General features: G+C 43.2%; 1 protein-coding gene across 5 annotated transcripts in view; it reads left to right on the top strand.

Moving 5' to 3' along the window:
- LOC117011237 (3'-5' RNA helicase YTHDC2-like) overlaps positions 1-18,277 on the top strand; it is a 34,221-nt gene extending 15,944 nt beyond the window's left edge. For 2 of the 5 annotated variants that reach the window (XM_033086577.1, XM_033086578.1), the window contains 14 exons: positions 74-161; positions 271-351; positions 1,262-1,344; positions 2,887-2,992; positions 3,124-3,243; positions 3,598-3,870; positions 4,357-4,483; positions 4,892-5,097; positions 7,091-7,286; positions 8,391-8,500; positions 11,560-11,849; positions 12,238-12,403; positions 13,405-13,608; positions 15,936-17,281. In XM_033086577.1, the coding sequence (XP_032942468.1) occupies positions 74-161; positions 271-351; positions 1,262-1,344; positions 2,887-2,992; positions 3,124-3,243; positions 3,598-3,870; positions 4,357-4,483; positions 4,892-5,097; positions 7,091-7,286; positions 8,391-8,500; positions 11,560-11,849; positions 12,238-12,403; positions 13,405-13,608; positions 15,936-16,286 (2,401 nt within the window). In that variant the 3' untranslated portion in view covers positions 16,287-17,281. Of the gene's footprint in view, positions 1-73; positions 162-270; positions 352-1,261; positions 1,345-2,886; positions 2,993-3,123; positions 3,244-3,597; positions 3,871-4,356; positions 4,484-4,891; positions 5,098-7,090; positions 7,287-8,390; positions 8,501-10,621; positions 11,523-11,559; positions 11,850-12,237; positions 12,404-13,404; positions 13,609-15,935; positions 17,298-17,449 lie in introns of those variants that run through there. The other 3 variants (XM_033086576.1, XM_033086575.1, XM_033086579.1) reach the window with 3 other exon arrangements.
- The last annotated feature ends 405 nt before the right edge of the window (positions 18,278-18,682 follow it).

The raw sequence follows: 18,682 nt of genomic DNA, 5'->3' as shown, positions 1-18,682 counted from the left end.
AACCTTTAGATTTCTGACGCTTTTCATTGCTTCTTTTAAGGATCCTTAAAATGTGCTTTTTGTCTTGCATTAGATACCAAGTTTTCTTGCTTCATTCGAGTGTGCAGACTTTGGATCAGAAGAAAGTGCTTGAAACTCCACCTTCTGGCATCCGCAAAATTGCAAGTAGCAGAGAACTTTGTCAGATGCTACAATGAACAATGTCAGATGCTACTTTGCCTTTGCTTTTACAGTTACTATCGTTTTGGTTTTGATTCTTTTTTATTGCAGATACTTTCTACCAATATTGCAGAAACAAGCATAACGGTCAATGATGTTGTGTTTGTCATTGACTCAGGCAAGGTGAAAGAGGTATGACCTTAAATTTTCCTAGGGAGATTCTAAAACACAATTGCATAAATTTTGGAGATTTTTTCTTTTTTTAAACTTTTCAGTAGGCTGAGATCTAGTGCCTATCAGGCAACAGACCTCACTGAAAAGTTTCAACATCCATTTGTTTTAAGACAAATACTGTAAGTAGCTAGCTAAAAACAGGTCTAAAAACCCTGTGAAAGCTAATATAGGTTGCTGTATTGATATATCTTTTTATTTTTTCAATTTAGTATTTTAAAACAAGTCTTCAGTTTATACCACCACCTTCCTGAGACCACTGGGAGTTCCATTTGTCCTACTATCAGTCCAAAATAATCCATTAAATTTTTAAGCACATTTTTGGTGTGTTGAGTGCCCATTCCCAAATTATTTGGTCAAGAAAAGTGAGATACCATAGTGATTTTAAGGCAATTTAAGACCTAGCGAATGGCTTTGAAAATAAGATTGGATTTTATAGGCAATATGCACACCAAGTTTCTGAAGTTCTCATAAAACAAACTTTTTTTTGTAATTTTACATCAGTCTAAGAAAATAAGTAGGTAATTTCCAAGTAAGATAAAAAGGAAAACTTACTTGGTATAATCCTGTATTTTTGCTTTGTAATATCTCAGAACACTGATCTGACATGTCATTTACTGACATGCAGTTACCTATTGACTAGAAAAAGTTTAGTTTTGAAAACTGTGTAACACAAAGGCACTGCAAAGGAGGATACCATTATAAATTCACTTGAAACTGAGAAGATACCTTTGTGCCAGAAGCTGCTGCATATATTACTGTTTCATACTTTTTAGAAAACTTCTGTTGGTAATCCAGATAACTAACTGTAACTTCTATTTCATGTACCCTATTCAGTCTTCGGTTTATATTCCTTTCTTTGTTTTTACAGAAATCTTTTGATGCACTGAGTCGTGTTACAGTGCTAAAAATGGGGTGGATTTCAAAAGCCAGTGCTATCCAGAGAAAAGGAAGGTAATAAATGCCTCATATACTGTTTTTCATTTTGCAGATATCCACCATCTTGTATGTTGAGAATAAGGCGCACAACGTAATAACTGTTTCTAGCCTAGTCCAGTGTCATGTTGGACAATGGCCAACACTCATTCTTTGCAGACAAGTAGGGGTCAGAATGTATTTCTTTGGAATCATTTCCCAAGCTGTAGAAAAGTGATGCTCAGTCATTTCCCAAAGCTCTAGGTTATTTTGCCCCTATTAATTTGTTCTCCTTCCTCTTTCTCCCATGTAGTACCAGCAGTCTATGTGCAGAGGACTGCATATTTCACTTTGTCCAAACTATCCATGACTTAGCAGACCATGATCATAGTCTTTCCAGCACTGTGGGCGAGAGCTCAGCAGTTAATCTAGCAACAAATGCCTGTTTAAACAATGAAATTGGCATTAAGCTATAGGTACAGTAATTTCACGATTACAAGCCGCACCGATTATAAGCCGCACTTCCGGAGTGTCAGCAACATTTCGTTTTTCCTCCATATATAAGCCGCACTGGATTGTAAGCCGCACTTTCGTTCGCAACGAGGATCCACGTGCAACTTTCACAAAGTTGCCAATTGTAACAGAATCACGGGATCGCAGGGTTTACTGGCTCGGCCCTGCTCAGGGTGACCGCCAGGGAGCGGCCCCAGCCCCACTTGCTGCTGCCACCGGGAAGCAGGGGAGCAGCGTGCCCGGCCGGTGCCGCCGGGAGGAGGGAGAGGGGCGTCCCTGGTTGCTGCCGCTGGGAAGAGGGAGAGGGGCGTCCCTGGCCAGTGCCACCAGGAGGAGGGAGAGGGGCATCCCTGGCTGCTGCTGCCAGGAAGAGGGAGAGGGGCGTGCCCGGCTGGTGCCGCTGCCGCGCCCCCAGGCCCGGGCAGCACTGCCGCTGCGCCACCACTTGCCCTGCTGCCACCCGAGCCGGGCGGGCTCCGCCTTGGCTCGAGGCTGCTGCTGGCTCGGACTTCCGGGTTGGGAAATTTCCGAAATTTGTTCATATATAAACCGCTCGTGAATGTAAGCCACACTTCCAGTTTGGGAGCAAAATTTTAGTCAAAATGGTGTAGCTTATAATTGTGAAATTACTGTATTTGTTTATGGCCATTGACTCACAAGTTAGGTAATATTTTTTCTACCTTTTACTCCAAGGGTCACTTTTGTTTGGGGGATGTGAGGGGAAGAAATTAAGTCTGTAACTTAGATTCCTTACAACAAAGGGTGGTTAAGATTTGGACTGGTCTTAGGTTAGCAAAAAACTCACAGCACTTCACATAGATAAGCATTGTTTTTCCTTCTCCAGATTTCTCAGTCCTGGGTTAAAATTACAAAAAAAATTGCCACACTCTCAAAAATAATCCATGATTGGAAAACTCTCACTTTGTGTGTAATTTACACTTAACAACACTTTCTTTAGAGCTGCTTCTGCTTTTCCATTTTAAGTTTCTGTGTCTGTTTGTTGGCTTTTGGTTTTGTTTTTTAGAAGGAAATCCTAATTTTCATGACTTCCCATATTTTATTTTTAAGGGCTGGGCGCTGTCAGCCTGGAGTCTGCTTTCGTCTCTTCAGCAGGCTACGATTTCAGAATATGTTGGAATTTCAATCTCCAGAACTTCTAAGAATGCCGCTTCAGGTGAATGTTCAGTTAGAAATTATAACTTTAAAAAATGTAATATCATCATACTATTAAGTGCAACAAATTGTATATTTGGAGGTTATTTCCAGCTCTTGGTAATCTTTTTTGTTCTGCCTTCTACCTTGCAGGAGATTTGTTTGTACACAAAACTTCTGGCTCCAACTAATTGTCCAATTGTAGACTTCCTTATGAGAGCTCCTGATCCTCCACCTTCTGCAACTGTGAGAAATGCTGTGCATATGCTTAAGGTCAGAAGAGGAATAGATTTATATGGGATTTGTGTTTGATTCCAAATTTGTGGTGTAGCAGTCTATCTTACTGGCTTTAGTTCATACTGAAGCTATTTTTAATTATTTAAGGATGTTTTGAATTTTCGTTTATTGTCTGTTTTAATTTTGTGTGTGGGGACGTGTTCTTCCATGTCAAGGGAAGAGGGTGTTTCGAAGTCTTGTCTCTGTTAATTTGACATGCTTTTTAAGTGTTTGGGAACAAGTCTAGTTAATGTCCAGTATTCACATTCTTTCTGCTTTCACTGTAAATTGATTTTTTCCACTGTCCCCGCCACCACCCCCCCCCACCTTTGTTTGTTTATATATAAACAGACCATAGATGCCATGGACCCTTGGGAAGATCTCACTGAGCTTGGTTATCATCTCACTGAATTATCTGTAGAGCCACACCTTGGTAAAATGGTGTTGTATGCTGTAGTTCTGAAGTGCCTGGATCCTGTTCTAACCATTGCCTGTGCTCTTGCCTGCCAAGACCCTTTTGTGCTTCCCACGCTGGCCTCCCAAAAGTGTGCAGCCATGCTGTGCAGGAAGCGTTTTGCTGCAGGGACGTTCAGTGACCACATGGCCCTGCTCAGGGCTTTCCAGGTAGTGTTTCATTTCAGAGAATACTAATTCAGATCACCCAGTCAAGGCAAATAATGTACCAATCTACTTGAATGTAGAGTGGTGGACTGTGATTAAGTCCTTGGAGAAGACTTTATATTTGCCTAGTGGCTTTCCTGTGTATTGGGCTCATAAATTTGTGAGAATGAGGGAACATTTTTTGTGGTATGTCTCATTGATATTTTCAAACCTTACGAAATTCTGAATGTTTCAGTAATGTGCCTCTTTTCATCCAACTGCACTGAGACCTTCAAATCATGATCTTAATGTAGTGATCTTTATTAAATTAATCATCCTAACTTGACATAATGATCATTGTAATGAGCAGGGAAAGGGAATCTAATTCTTGAACAGAAAGAAGGGTCCAGTTTGATAGATTTACTTCTAGAGGGGGTTTTGTGTTTGTTTTCTTGATGGTTTTTAGTTTTAGCTTAAAAAATTAATGTGCAAATGTAAAAACATTTTCAGGCTTGGCAGAAGGCACGCAGTGATGGCTGGGAGAGAGCCTTCTGTGAAAAGAACTTCCTATCCCAAGCCACAATGGAAATCATTGTAGGAATGAGAACACAGTTACTTGGCCAGCTTAGAGCTTCAGGTAAAGAACTTGTTTTAAAGTCAAGCATGTAGGAATTGTAAGAAAAATCATGTTCACTGTTGTAATTTTACTTAATTTGAAATGCACCTTCATGTGTGCATTCATGCAGGGTATGGTGTAGATGTGAAAGTGTGGCTGATCTGACTGAAAACACCCTCATCTCCCCATGCCACTGCATTTAACTGTTGAGATTAATTTCTTTGTATTTAGAAAATGATCGTATTCTGTGTTAGTATGAGCCCCTTATCAGGAAGGATTTCAGTGTAATGGTTTTTTCTTGGAACTGTTAAGGTCAGCAGTGGTGAAAAATGCAACAAATAAGTTGTTTATTTCACCTTCATTTTCAAACTCCTTTTAAGAGCCAATCACAAGCTAACATGGCACTGTGTTTTTCTGTTCTTTTGTCAGGTTTTGTGAGGGCCAGAGGAGGAGCTGATATTAGAGATGTCAATACTAACTCTGAGAACTGGGCTGTAATTAAAGCTGCCTTAGTGGCTGGGATGTATCCGAATCTTGTGCATGTAGACAGAGAGAGCCTGGTGTTGGTTGAACCAAAGGAGAAGAAAGTGCGATTTCATCCTACCTCTGTTCTTGGTCAATCTCAGTATAAAAAGGTAAAATCACTTTGAATTTATAATTCACAAAAAAGAGCTGTAAATTCTATCCCATGTTTTAGAAATTTCCTAGTTGTCAGGGCTTTAAAAGCAGAATGGGCATTTAATACTTCAGCTTTAGGAAATACTGTTCTAACCAGCTGGTTGAATTGGAGTTGATTCATTTTTCCATTGTTTGAATTAGTCCTTTCTCTAGATGGAACAAGGCAAAATGGCAAAAAACCTGCACCTAGTTATAAAATTGTTTTAAAGTTATTATGATACCTTCTCGTAAAAGCAAGAAGTTCTGCTCTGTAACTTTTCTTAACATTTATTTTTAAAGCAAAATATTTTGTTTCATCATGGTAGGATAACTTATGAATAATATATATATATACAGTAGTTTCACGAATACAAGCCGCACGGATTATAAGCCGCACTTCCGGTGCCTCGACAATGTTGCTGTCTTTGTCAATAGATAAGCCGCACCCCGAATATTAGCCGCACTTTCGTTCGTCGCGAGAATCCGTGCGCAGCTTTCACAAATTGGCCAATTAGTAACAGGATCGCGGCATAGCGGGCTTTACTGGCTCGGGGCAGGGCCAGGAAGGCTCGGCCCGCTCATGGTTGCCGACGGGGCCGGGTAGCCCAGCTCAGCGCCACGGCTCGGCGGGGCTGGCCGGGTGGTGCTGCCGCCGCCGCCGGGCTCGCTGGCCCCCCTCTCCCGTCAGCACCGCCCTGCTGCCGCGTTCCCTAGCCCTGCCGGCGGGCTGCCGCCGCCGCCGCCCGGCTCGCCGGCCGCGCCGCGTTCCCTAGCCCTGCCGGCGGGCTGCCGCCGCCGCCGCCCGGCTCGCCGGCCGTGCCGCGTTCCCTAGCCCTGCCGGCGGGCTGCCGCTGCCGCCGCCCGGCTCGCCGGCCGCGCCGCACCGCGTTCCCTAGCCCTGCCGGCGGGCTGCCGCCGCCCGGCTCGCCAGCCGCGCCGCGCCGCGTTCCCTAGCCCTGCCGGCGGGCTGCCGCCGCCACCGCCCGGCTCGCCGGCCGCACCGCGCCGCGTTCGCTAGCCCTGCCGGCAGGGCTGCCGCCGCCACCGCCCGGCTTGCCGGCCGCACCGCGCCGCGTTCGCTCGCCCCGCCGGCAGGGCTGCCGCCGCCGCCGCTGGGCTCGCCGGCCGCCCCCTCCCGTCTGCACCGCCGCCGCGTTTCCTCGCCCTGGCCGGCACTGCAGGCCCCCGCACCGCCGGGCTCCCCCACGCTGCTGGCCCCGATTCTGCTGGGCTTCCCTCGCTGCCAGGCAGCCCCACCCGCCGGCCTTCCTGCTTCTGCCATGCTCCCCTGCACTGCTAGCCCCAGTTCTCCCGGGCTCCCCCGCCCTACTGACCTGGCTCTGCCGCCCCCCTGCCCCGCCCTGCTGGCTCAGGCTCTGTCGCCCGCCCCCCACACTGCTGGCCCCGCCTCTGCCAGGCTTTCCCACCTCTGCCGGGGCCGGCCGGGCTCCAGCTTGGCTTGGGGCTGCCGCGGGCTCTCACTTCCGTGTTGGCAGCTTTTAGAATATTGTCCATGTATTAGCCGCCCCGGAATATTGGCCGCACTTCCGGGTTTCCACCAAAATTTTGGTCAAATTGGTGCGGCTTGTATTCGTGAAATTACTGTATATAATCATATATATATATATATACATGTGATAATAACTTACCTGGTTGAATTCTCTCACACTTTTTTATTTGCATTTTTATTTTTATATGTATGTAATTATACATGTATTTATTTCTCAAAATACAGAATCACAGAATGGTTTGGGTTGGAAGGGACCTTAAAGTTTATCTCATGCCAACCCCCTGCCGTGGGCAGGGACACCTTCCCCTAGTCGAGATTTCTCAGAGCTTCACCCGGCTTGGCCTTGAACACTACCAGGCTGAGGCATCCACAACCTGGTGGATAAAATGAGAAATATGTTAAGATTTATGCTTATCGCAGGTATAGGGTATAATAACCTAGTCTTACCTGCTCTTGCACAGGTTGCCCCAGCAAATGGACAAGCTGCAGCCGTCCAGGCCCTCCCTACAGACTGGCTTATATATGATGAAATGACGAGAGCTCACAAGACAGCAAACATCAGGTGTTGCTCTGTTGTGACACCTGTCACCGTGGCCCTCTTCTGTGGACCAGCCAGACTGCCAAGTAATGCCTTGCAGGCATCTTCATCCTTTCGAGGTAGACTGGGTTTGGAATGTTTCTGTTGGTGGAGTAGTGTGTGACATGGAAAGCTTAATTTTCAGTAATACTTAATACATATATTGGCTGATTCTGAAAACAACAGTGTTACAATTCCTGTAGCTATTCAGCAATAGTCTGTAGGTTCTGTAATAAATCTCTTAGTTTTGCAATTTCTTACACATTCATGTACATAAATTACACAGTCCTGGTGTCTCAGTAGTTACAGTATAGTTTGTAAGGAAAGAACGCAGCCACAATTTCTAATGATAATAGTGGTACTGACAATTGTAGTATGTATGTTCTTTTTCTATAGACTACTTTATTTGATACTTTGAACCAGATTATTCAAACTGAATAATTCAGAAACATGGCAAACAAGTCGTGTTGCTTCTAGCTAACACACGCATTTTCAAGATATGTTCTAGTGATAATTTTTATCAATAAAAATCAGTATAGTTTTGTATTATTGACTGTAAGTAATAGAGAATATATAAAAATATCCTCTTTTTTGTTATTTAAATTGAGTTGGAATTCCTGTTGGAAGGAAACAAAAATAACTGCTGCTAGTTCTCATAGTTTGAATCAAATTAAATGTCCAGCTTATTTCTGAAGCTTTCCTGTCTTACTCTTAAACAGTTAAGCTGGTTGAACTACACCTTAGGAAAATAAGGATTCCTAATTAATAACCATATGTATATATATTTTTTCTTACTAGGTATTTAAATCTGCCATTTTACTAGGAAATAGAGCCACATATGGTTTTGCAAATAGCTTTAGGCAATAACTTTAGTTTTCAATAGCTTTAGTTTGATAGTGGCTTGTGAATACTGGTGAAGGTACATGAGTTGAGTCAGATCACATCAGTACTGGCTTTTATATAGAAGGACCTTCAGCAATTCTGGCTACTTGATTGCTGCTATCTGGAGCAAAAACTTTTCAATGTATTTGCAGAAAAGAAGAGGTGATTTTATAAATGTTTACATTTTAAAGTCAGTTTTAGAAGGAAATATATTTATTGCTAGTAATACAGAAGTGTTCAGTTTTTGTTATGTAAGTAGAAATAATATAGAAATGTTAATGCACCTTTTGTCATTAATTCAGGGGGAGGGACATCTAATGATAGCAGTGACAGTGAGATGGAGGACAAAACAATTGCTAATCTGGCACTACTGAAGCTGGATGAATGGCTCCATCTCAAACTGGACCCTGAAGTAAGTAAGAAATCATTCCTGGGTTTGCTTCATATAGAAGAATTGCAAAAAGATGCGAAAAGGTTTTTGTTGCATTTGAGTAGCCAAGAATTTTTTCTAAGAATGTCATGGACCATTTGGGTCTCTCAAACTACATGCTCTGTGATTTAACTTTTACTTCATGAGCTTATCAAGAGTTACAGTAATTTCACTAATACAAGCCGCACCAATTTGACTAAGATTTTGCTCCTAAACCGGAAATGCGGCCAATAGTCAGGAGTGGCTAATATGTGAATAATTTTCTGACATTTACAACCTCAGAAGTGCCAGCCAGAGTGCCGAGCCGAGCTGCTGCAAAGTCGGCATTTTGCGATTGTTACAAATTGCTACTCTGTTGTACCGCGGGTGGAGCCTGGCTGCCTGCAGGCAGCATGAGGGGCGGGGAGAGAGGCGGGAGAGCTCTCTCCTTCCCTCCTCTGCCACAGCCCGGGGGAGAGACGGGGGGGCCCCGCGCCGCCATTGCCGCGGCTCTGGGAGGCGGCGGGGGACCCGGGCCGCCACTGTCGCGGCTCGGGCAGGCGGCAGGGGACCCGGGCCGCCACTGCCGCGGCCCGGGGAGGCGGCGGGGGACGCGGGCCGCCACTGCTGCGGCTCGGGGAGGCGGCGGGGGGCTCCGTCCCTGCCTGCCACCACAGGGCAGTGCTGGGCCGTGGTGACCGAACCCAGTGGCAGCGGCGGCTCGCCCCCAGTGGTCCCGCTGAGCGGCAGCGCCGGGCTGGGCTACCTGGCCCTGTCAGCAGCCCCTAGCGGGCCGAGCCTGCACAACCTGAGCCCAGCCAGTAAATCCCGCCCTGCCGCCGATCTGTTACTATTTGGCAACTTTGTTGCACGCGGGTCCTCACTCCAAAAGACAGAGCGGCTTATATTCAGGTGCGGCTTATTTATGGACAAAAACCGAAATATCTGCCAACACCTAGAGATGCGGCTTATACTCAGTGCGGCTTGTATTCGTGAATTTACTGTGACTTCAATTCCCTTTGGCCCAGAGTTGTCTGTTGTGTGAATTCATGTATTCAGTATCCAAGCTGCAAGGTTTCATAACCTATCACCTATATCTTTAAATTATTTTACGAATGAGCAAAAAGAAAAAAAAATTAAGTACAGTAATTTCACGATTACAAGCCGCACTGACTATAAGCCGCATCTCCGGGTGTTGGCAAACATTTCGTTCTTTGTCCATACACAAGCCGCACACAATTATAAATCGCTCTGTTGTTCGCAGTGAGGACCCACGTGCAACAAAGTTGCCAAATAGTAACAGAATCGCGGCATGGCGGGGTTTACTGGCTCGGCTCGGGCCGTGAGGGCTCGGGGCTGGGCCAGGGGGCGCAGCTCGGCGCCGCCGCTTGGTGGGGCTGCTTGGGGCTGGCCGCTACTGCTGCTGGGCTCGCTCGCCCTGGCCCGGTGCTGCACCGCGGTGACAGGGGGGTACGGAGCCTGCCGGCACCTGCGGCAGTGGTGGCAGGCAGGGATGGAGCCCCCCAGCTCCCGCAGCGGTGGCAGGAGGGGAAGGAGACAGCTGGCACCCACAGCAGCAGCGGCAGGAGGGGATGGGAGCCCCCTGCCTTCCCCTGAGCCGCGGGGCCAGCAGGAGGATGCCCCCTGCGTTCCCCGGGCTGGGCTGCCTGAAGGAGGGAGTCCCCCGCCTCCCCACCCACCGCGCTACCTGCATGGAGCTGGCTCCACCTGCCGTGCAACAGAGTAACCAATGTGTAACAATCACGCAGTCCTGGGTTTTACTGGCAGGTTACTCGACTCGGCACTTCGGTTTGCATTTCCGGGGTTGTAAATGTCAGAAAATTATTCACATATTAGCTGCTCCTGAGTGTAAGCCGCATTTCCGGTGTGGGAGCAAAATTTTAGTCAAAACGGTGCGGCTTGTAATAGTGAAATTACGTACCTAAGTCAACAGTGAGAGTGGTCATCCCTTTTCCTCCATCTTGTTATGGGTGTTCTGTTTATCACATGAGGGAGCAGGAAAGCCTCAGCAGTCCAGATGCTGTTGGATCTGCTTCAAAAACTTTCTGGGCAGCATGATGTTTTATATGTCTGAGCTTGGCAGTTTTTGTCCCTTTCCACAAGTCAGCAGATTCTGAAGAGACTGCCAGACGGAAAACAGTGGTTGCAGGGGACAACAAGCTGCAGGTGACATTGGCTGCATAATGACCCTTCTGCTCCTTGTGGCTTCCTGTCCTGCCTGCTTGGAGCTCCATCAGGCCATAGCATGATCTGGGACAGCCAAAATCTGAAGAGCAGCTGAGAGAACAATCACATTGGTATATTATGTTTTTCTTTCTCTGAGAGGATAACCAAAATCGGATCGAAAAAGGAGCACTTGAAGCTGGAGTTGCTGAAAAAGGTTGCTGTCAGATTTTGGAAGGATAAATAAAAAACTCTTTGAAAAAGAAGTCTTTAGGTTATTGAGGAGCTGTGGCTGTGGTAGGAAGTAATTTATGGGTCATGAAACACTTGACCTTACCAGTTTTAATAGTAATAATAATACTGTCTCTTCTAGACATATCCAAAAGAGTGATCTTTTTAAAAGATTTATTTTAATGGAAGCATTTCTGATAACATGGGAATTTGACTATAGTCTTCTGAATTTAGTCACCCCTCTTGAACTGTCTATGTAATGTCACTTAGAGCTCTTTTCCCTCAGGTATGGCTGAAGAATGCATGACTATAGACTGATTTGAGAGAAAGGGCATAAAACATGAAAGAATTGGGTTTTCTAGAAGATAAAAAGGAAAAAAAAGTCTGAGGATTTACAATACAATGTTAAGTTTAGTACAGAACTAAATAAAATGTTTCAAAAATTACTTGCACCCAAGGAAAAGAAAATAAATTAACATCTTAGTTTAAATACTAGTTATTCCCCCTCCCCAAGACCTTATCTTGCATTTCATTTTGGACTCTGTTTATATTAGAATGCCAGGTGTTGCCTGATAGAAAGAGGTAGGGTCCTCTTACCTGTCTGATCTAATTTTCATCAGTCCTCAACAGAACTGGAATTTTTATAGGCTGCTGGTATGCTGTTGCAACTCAGGCAGAAGTGGCACAGTTTGTTCCTGCGTCGTATGCGAGCTCCTTCTAAACCATGGTCTCAGGTTGATGAAACAACTGTAAGAGCAATTACAGCTGTTCTGAGTGCTGAAGAACAGTCTGCAGGTCTGCAACAGCCTTCAGGAATTGGCCAGAGACCAAGACCTGTGACTTGTGAAGAACTTCCTTTGGCATCTACATGGAAGTCAGCCAACAGCAGAAAAAACTCAACAGAAACTGAATTATCTGATTCTTCTAATGCTGAAAAGTAAGATGTTGAGGTCTTCTGCTCACTGTGGGTTGCAATTTATGTATACAAGCATCACTTAAATTTCTGCTAGTAATATAGAGGTTGAAACAGTGGAAATACAGTTGAAAGGTGGTGTGCTGTTGTATGCTGCATTGTAAGAGAATTATTTAATATGTGAGTTTTCCTGTTTGAGAGAGCGGTCAGGAATATTGTCCACGAATTGTGATCTTTGAGAAGCAGCAGAAGAGACTTAACAGTAGCATTAAAAAACAGTGCATGATCAGTAGGGTTTTTTAAGTAAGAGTTTAATATATTTTGTACTTGCTGTAATTCATGTGGTCATACTGACAGGTCGATGTAAATTATTCAGTGACTGCTTGTGAAACTCAAGGTATGTCCTTTTTAGGGTTTCAGTGAAATGTACATCTCCTGCACTCCACCAACCAAAGAAGTACAAAGAAAAAGACATTTTGCTTGCCAAACGATCCTCAGAGGACAAATTACCTCAGTCCTCAGTGAAGCCTGCAGACAGCAGCCCCTGTGCTCGTCCTTCTTCTCCAGTGTCTGGAAAGGTAGAGTTCTCAAACACCCTTCTCTTCAAAATTTCTTGCTGATACCATTCTGCAACTATTAGGTATTTTACTGTTAAATTAGGAACCTAACAACTTTTCGTTTGTAACGGCTGCATAATACTTCCTTCTGGAGCTTAAAATCTGGGCCAAATATCCTTGGTACTCTAGTTTAATACAATAAAAATAATATTTGTGGACTGCTGAGGTAAAGCTATCCAAAGTAGAAAATACGAGATTTTTTTTAAAACTTGTTCTTGGAAATGGAGAAGGTGTGTTTATTTTTTTCAACTAAATGAGTATACTGTGTGCACAATTCTGAAGTTTTTGGATTCTTCCTTTCTCACTTTCTTCAATAGCAGGCATTGATACTGATTCTCTTTAAGTATTGTGTTATCTGTGTTATCTGCCTTATTGTGACTGGGGTTTTTTGTGATGGGTATTTTAACAAAGCACACAATTTAAATGACATTATTGTCATAGTTGTCCCTATATACTAAATAGTAACCTGCAGTAACACTAAAGAGATCGCTAAGAGGAAACTTAATGGACTCCTTGGAGAATTTAGTAATTCCTCTTGAGTCTTTCAGCTTTTAAATTCAGACATTGTAAAAGGAAGAAAATGTTTCATGAAGTTTGAAATGCAAATAGTATGCTGTAGGCTGCAGTCTAGGATGGTTAATTTTGGTGTCATCTCAGGATGTTTCAGACTTAAACCAATTATAATTCATCACTAGACATTTTAGTCCTGTTCTACTCTACTTGTTTTCCTCCCCTCATGGATGAATTACTATTTTGAAAAGTGCTTAAAAAATGTAAAATAGATGTGAAATACATTTTAAAGCCTTTTCGGACTTGACCAGCAGATAGATGTTATATTTCTTCTAGAACTGGAGGAGGAAGGGAGGAGCACAGTCAGGGATTTCTATATTCATGTGTATAAAACTTCAGAAATAAAGTCTCTTTTATTTTATTGTATTTATTAATTTAATTTGTTTTTCCAGGGTTTCAAATCTCCTTCACCAAGACAAAACATGCCAGTCCGGTACTTTATAATGAAAAGTAGCAACTTGCAAAACATTGATATTTCTCAACAGAAGGGAATATGGTCCACTACACCAAGTAATGAACGGAAACTGAATGGGGCCTTTTGGGAGAGCAGCATTGTTTACTTAATATTTTCTGTTCAAGGGTCTGGATGCTTTCAGGTGAGTCTTAATCTAAAACTAATTATTAACAGTGGTTGATGGTTTAGCAGGGTGTAGCAAATGACTGTGTGTAGTATGGACAGATTTGCTTATGACTTCTGATTTTCTGAGAAGCAGAAAAAGGTGTAAATATCTATGCTTGCTGAAGAAAGAGTATTTCATTCTCCTCTGAAATACTCTTGTCCTTCAGAAGCTGAGATGGAATTGTCTCCAAACATCATGGGTCAGAAAAATGTACCCTACATTAATCCTCTGAAACAACAATAGCAGCAAAAAATCCTAACAAAGTAGGGGGTTGCTACTGTTTGCATGCCAAACTGTGTATTGTAAGTGAACAAGCAGTTACAGTCAAGTCACAGCTTTCTAAAGCAAAGAAACCCATAAATTTCTTTATTAAATTTTTTATAAAAACTGGTTTTATTCACTTCTAGTTAGGAAGCTGGCCATGATTCCTCCAGAGCTGTGTCTTGACTTCATATTCAGTGAGATATTTGTCAACAGTTTGTTGGTCAAATCTGTGAGCAGTTTGAAGTTAAAAATTTGACCTGGTAGTGCAAAGTTGCAGGTCAGCTTACTTAAGTTCAACTTACTTCTTCCTGTATAAATAATTTGTAAAAGTCAGCTGAACTAATGAACCAACCAAAACACAGCTGTCTTGGCAATACCTCTGAAGGACTCCAGTGACATATTATGTATGATGGTCTGGAAAATTCAAATGTAATACTGGAAAGTAATTTTCAGCAAGTCAGTTGATGCTGAAAATGGGCTGTTGCACTGATGCTTTCAGACAAGAAAGTGGGGAAAGGAAGTCAGGAGTAGTTGATCTTGCACTGCCCTTTCAGTTCTGACAGTGCACTGCACCCTCATAGGAATGTGCGATTAACTTCTCTGTTAATCTTCTGTTGTCCCAACTGTCTCTTTCTATTCCACATTTATTTTTTCCTCTGTTCCTTTTATTAATTCTCATTTAATTGTGGCTTGAGCTGTCTAAGCCTGCTCGTCTTGAAACAAGCAGTGTGTGCTGGTAATTTACACAGTGAACTCCATCTTTTGGTGTGTGGGTAAATCAGGATGTCCTTAGGTAAGTTAGATGCTGTCTTGGGTTTGGGGTTTTATTCATTTTCTTTCTGAATACTTGTGATGTTGGAATTTTGTTCAGCTTCACTAAAGGAGGAAACAAAAGCAACTTTGACTTCTTTCTTTGAAGTACAGCTGTGTGAAAGTTTGTTAACATAGAGGGAGCATGAGATGGAACAAATGGTTTTTTGCAAAAATTACCTACAAATAACAAGGAATGGGAATATCTAATGGACTATATTCTTGATTTTCTTCTGCTTCAGGTGGTTATGCAACAGTTTTTTAATCTGTTATGAAAAACCCTTAGTGATAATTTTGTCATTGAGACATTCCTTAAGGTCAAACCCTATAAGACATACTTGAAGTAGAAAAAGAAGTGATACTTCTAACTTTCTGGATGTAAACATTTTGGAAGCTCCAGTTTCATGATGGAGAGCGTGTGAATTGCTTTGAAACTACAGTAATTTCACGATTACAAGCTGCACCGGATTATAAGCCACACGTCCGGGTGTTGGCAACATTTCGTTCTTTGTCCATATATAAACCGCACTGATTATAAGCTGCACTTTCGTTCGCAGCAAGGATCCGTGTGCAACTTTCACAAAGTTGCCAATTAGTAACAGAATCGCGGGATCGCGGGGTTTACTGACTTGGCTCGGGGCCGGGCGGGCTCGGCCCACTCGGGCTGCCAAGGGGGCTGGGTGGCCCAGCTCGGTGCTGCCGCTCAGCGGGGCCACTCGGGGCTGGCCGGGCAGCACGACCGCCGCCGTTGGGCTCACTCACCCCAGCCCGCTGCCTCTACCGTCGCCACTGCATTTGCTTGCCCTGGCCCGGCTCTGCTGGGCTCCCTCGTGCCACCGGGCTCTCCCGCGCTGCTGGCCCCAGCTCTGCCAGGCTTCGCCGCACTGCTGGGCTCCCCCATTCTGCTGGCCCTGGCTCTGCTGGGCTCCCCCGCCCTGCTGGCCCCGCCTCTGCCGGGGCCGTCGGCCTCCAGCTCAGCTTGGGGCTACCCCGGCCTCTCATTTCTGAGTTGGCAGCTTTTAGAACATTGTCCATGTATAACCCGCTCCGGGTTACAAGCTGCACTTCCGGGTACGGACCAAAACTTTAGTCAAAATGGTGTGGCTTATAGTCGTGAAATTACTGTACCTTGAAAGTTTCATAGGGAGTTTGGTTGTTTATCTCATTCCACTGGTAGACAGATACAATCTCATTATGTCTGTTCTGTCATATTTCAATTCTTGTCCCAGGGCTTTGCTAGAATGGATTCACCTATTGGGTGTGAGAAAAGTCAAGACTGGGGATCTGCTGGTTTTGGAGGTGTATTTAAGGTGGACTGGATCCGAAAAGAAATAATTCCTTTTCAGTTTGCACACCATTTGCTCAACCCATGGAACGACAGTAAGAAAGTACAGATAAGTAGAGATGGCCAGGTAATACTACTGTCTTTTAAAGTTTTCTTTACTTGTAGAATTGTGGAATTTTTATTAGCTTGTTTAGACTTGACATTTATCTCCACTTGTGAGTGTATCTGCAAATCTGAGTTCATAGGTCATTGGTGTATTGTACATTCAGCTAATGCAGGATTACTGCTGAAGTAATGGAGCTACTTTGATAAAATCAAAACAGTTTCTTGCTTATGTGTTTAAAAAATTATTTAAAGGTGGATGCTTTCAAAAAGAAGTTGTTGGGTTTGTTTTGTAGTTTGTAATTTAGTTCTGGAGGTTTTTGCCCTACTTGGTTGAGATGTGTTCTCTTAGATAGTCTGTCACACCCAAACAGCAGTTCATAATTGTAAGGTTTTTTTTCTGTAAAACCTGAAGAGAATCCTGAGATTGGAGGTAGAGTTAAGCTCAGGACAGTTCTTGTATTTGTTAAAGCTCTAAATGCAACTACAAAAAGCCAAATTTCTGTGTGGCGGTTTCTGCTCTCTCCCCATCCCCTCCCAAAACATCTCCATGATGATTCAAGAGCTAAAATTCTTGTATCACCTTCTCTTCTTCAAAATCTCTCTCCCATTGTAAGAAACTGGAGGAAAGGAGAAGTACAAGGAGTAGATGACCACTGTACTTTTTGTGACCTCTCTTTCCACATTCTCCACCACACTTGATGAAATTCAACTTAAAAAATGTGGAAAATAATGACCATTAGTTAGTAAGTGACTGATCTGTGGGGAGGTACAAAATATCTGGTGCGTCTGTTCTTGTGTGTGGTGGTAGTGTGTTCACTGGGAATTACCTTTTTTACAACTCACTATGAATGAAAACACTCCTAACAGCCTATAGGCCAGGGTGGCTTGTGAAAGTTTTTATGTCCTGCTGAGCCCTAGTAAGAAAACATAGCTCTGCTGGGAGTTCTAATGTTTGTCCCAATAGCAAAATTCTCTAGAGTTCTTCTAGAAGGGTTGAAAGCAATCACCAGCAACCTCATCTAACAATTCAGTAATAAATAGTTTCTGTATGCTCAATAGTAGCAGTGCAAGTAACTTTCCTGATTTCCTAATAATTTCTAGGAGCTGGAACCACAAGTTGGAGAGCAGTTACTGCAGCTTTGGGACCGTATTCCTTTGGCAGGAAAAAAACTGACTGACCATGCCAAGTAATATGACAGAGGTAGTTATTCATGCATTTGCTTGCTGGTTTTGTGGTAGAGGAAAAACTGTGCACATACAGTGTATCATCACAGTACTGTCTTTCCTTTGTAGCTTGTGGAAGAACCTGTACACTTGGTACTAAACATTCTATTAATTTTGATTATTTTTCAGCTGGTTTAGGTTGTTGAAACCTCAGCCATGAGAACCAGCAGCATGGCTACAATGAAGATGAGGAAGAAGGCAACACAACAACCTCCTGATATTCTTTGTCATGCTGTGCAGCTAGAAGTGGAAAAATAAGAGGGAATCGTGTTGTTTGCAGTGTTTATTTTCCAGCCTGTTTTTGACTGATTTGGTTATTTTACAATAGTGCAGTTGATACTTAAAAAGACAGTTAATTTCAAAACAAAATTTGAAACATTGGACCTCACGTAAGTTGTCTGTGGGTTTAAAAGAGCATAGCAGACAGTTTAAGTATGCGGTTTACTGTTAAAGCTTTCTCAACCCAGTAAAATGTATGAGAACGTAAATGTTAATTAATCAATCTTGTAGTTCATTTAAAAAAATATTAACTCCAAGTATGTTGAAAGGCATCTTAAGTACTTTACATCCACTCTGCAAGAGAGCAGAGTGTATTCATACAAACAGCTAGGTAGCTGGAAATGTTAATTTTCAATTTATTTAAAGGTAATTAATTAGTTGAAATATATTTTATTTTAGTTATTATTTATTTATTTATTATTGAATTTAATTACTTTAATTTAAATAAAAAAGAAGGAGTGTGCGACTTTTGAGATTGGGTGCACCCGCTGTTGTTTCCGGTTTTAGTTATTTTTCACCTTTAAGATGTGACTCACACCTTGAGAAGCTGAAACAGTCTTTCAGAAGCCTGTGGCCAAGTGGTACTTCAACAGTTCACTAGTTTAGGCACTGTTAGAAGATTTGTATTTCTTAAAAAACAATAAAAATACTTTCCAGTACAAATTCTTGATCATTTAATATAGTCTTCATGCTTTCTTTCAAGTTGTTTCGTTTTCTTCCATACCACTCCTGTATGGGTTTGTCTTTTTCTTGGTCCTTAACATACTATACTGTAAAGCTGGTAAAATGGGTGTGATTACTGTCAGCACTGTTTGTGGTCATTCTTAGGTTAAACCAAGACTTTTTTCTGCTTCTGAGCCTCCTCCCTATTTTCTCATGTCTGTTCAGGATAGTACCCTGTGCATTCATTTTGCATTCTGTGTGGTGACTTCCACACATCAACCATCAGTTTGACCTTTGTCAAGACTAACTGGGTGCCTGTAAGGCTGGTACTGCCCAATACATTGTTTCTCAAGACAGTGCATACAAACAAGGGAGACATGAGGCTCTTTCTGCCTTTTACAGTACAATAATTTCGTGACT

This window comes from Catharus ustulatus (genome assembly GCF_009819885.2).
Source record: "Catharus ustulatus isolate bCatUst1 chromosome Z unlocalized genomic scaffold, bCatUst1.pri.v2 scaffold_29_arrow_ctg1, whole genome shotgun sequence".
In the NCBI taxonomy this organism is placed as follows: domain Eukaryota; kingdom Metazoa; phylum Chordata; class Aves; order Passeriformes; family Turdidae; genus Catharus; species Catharus ustulatus.
This window is presented reverse-complemented; position numbering and strand designations above follow the sequence as displayed.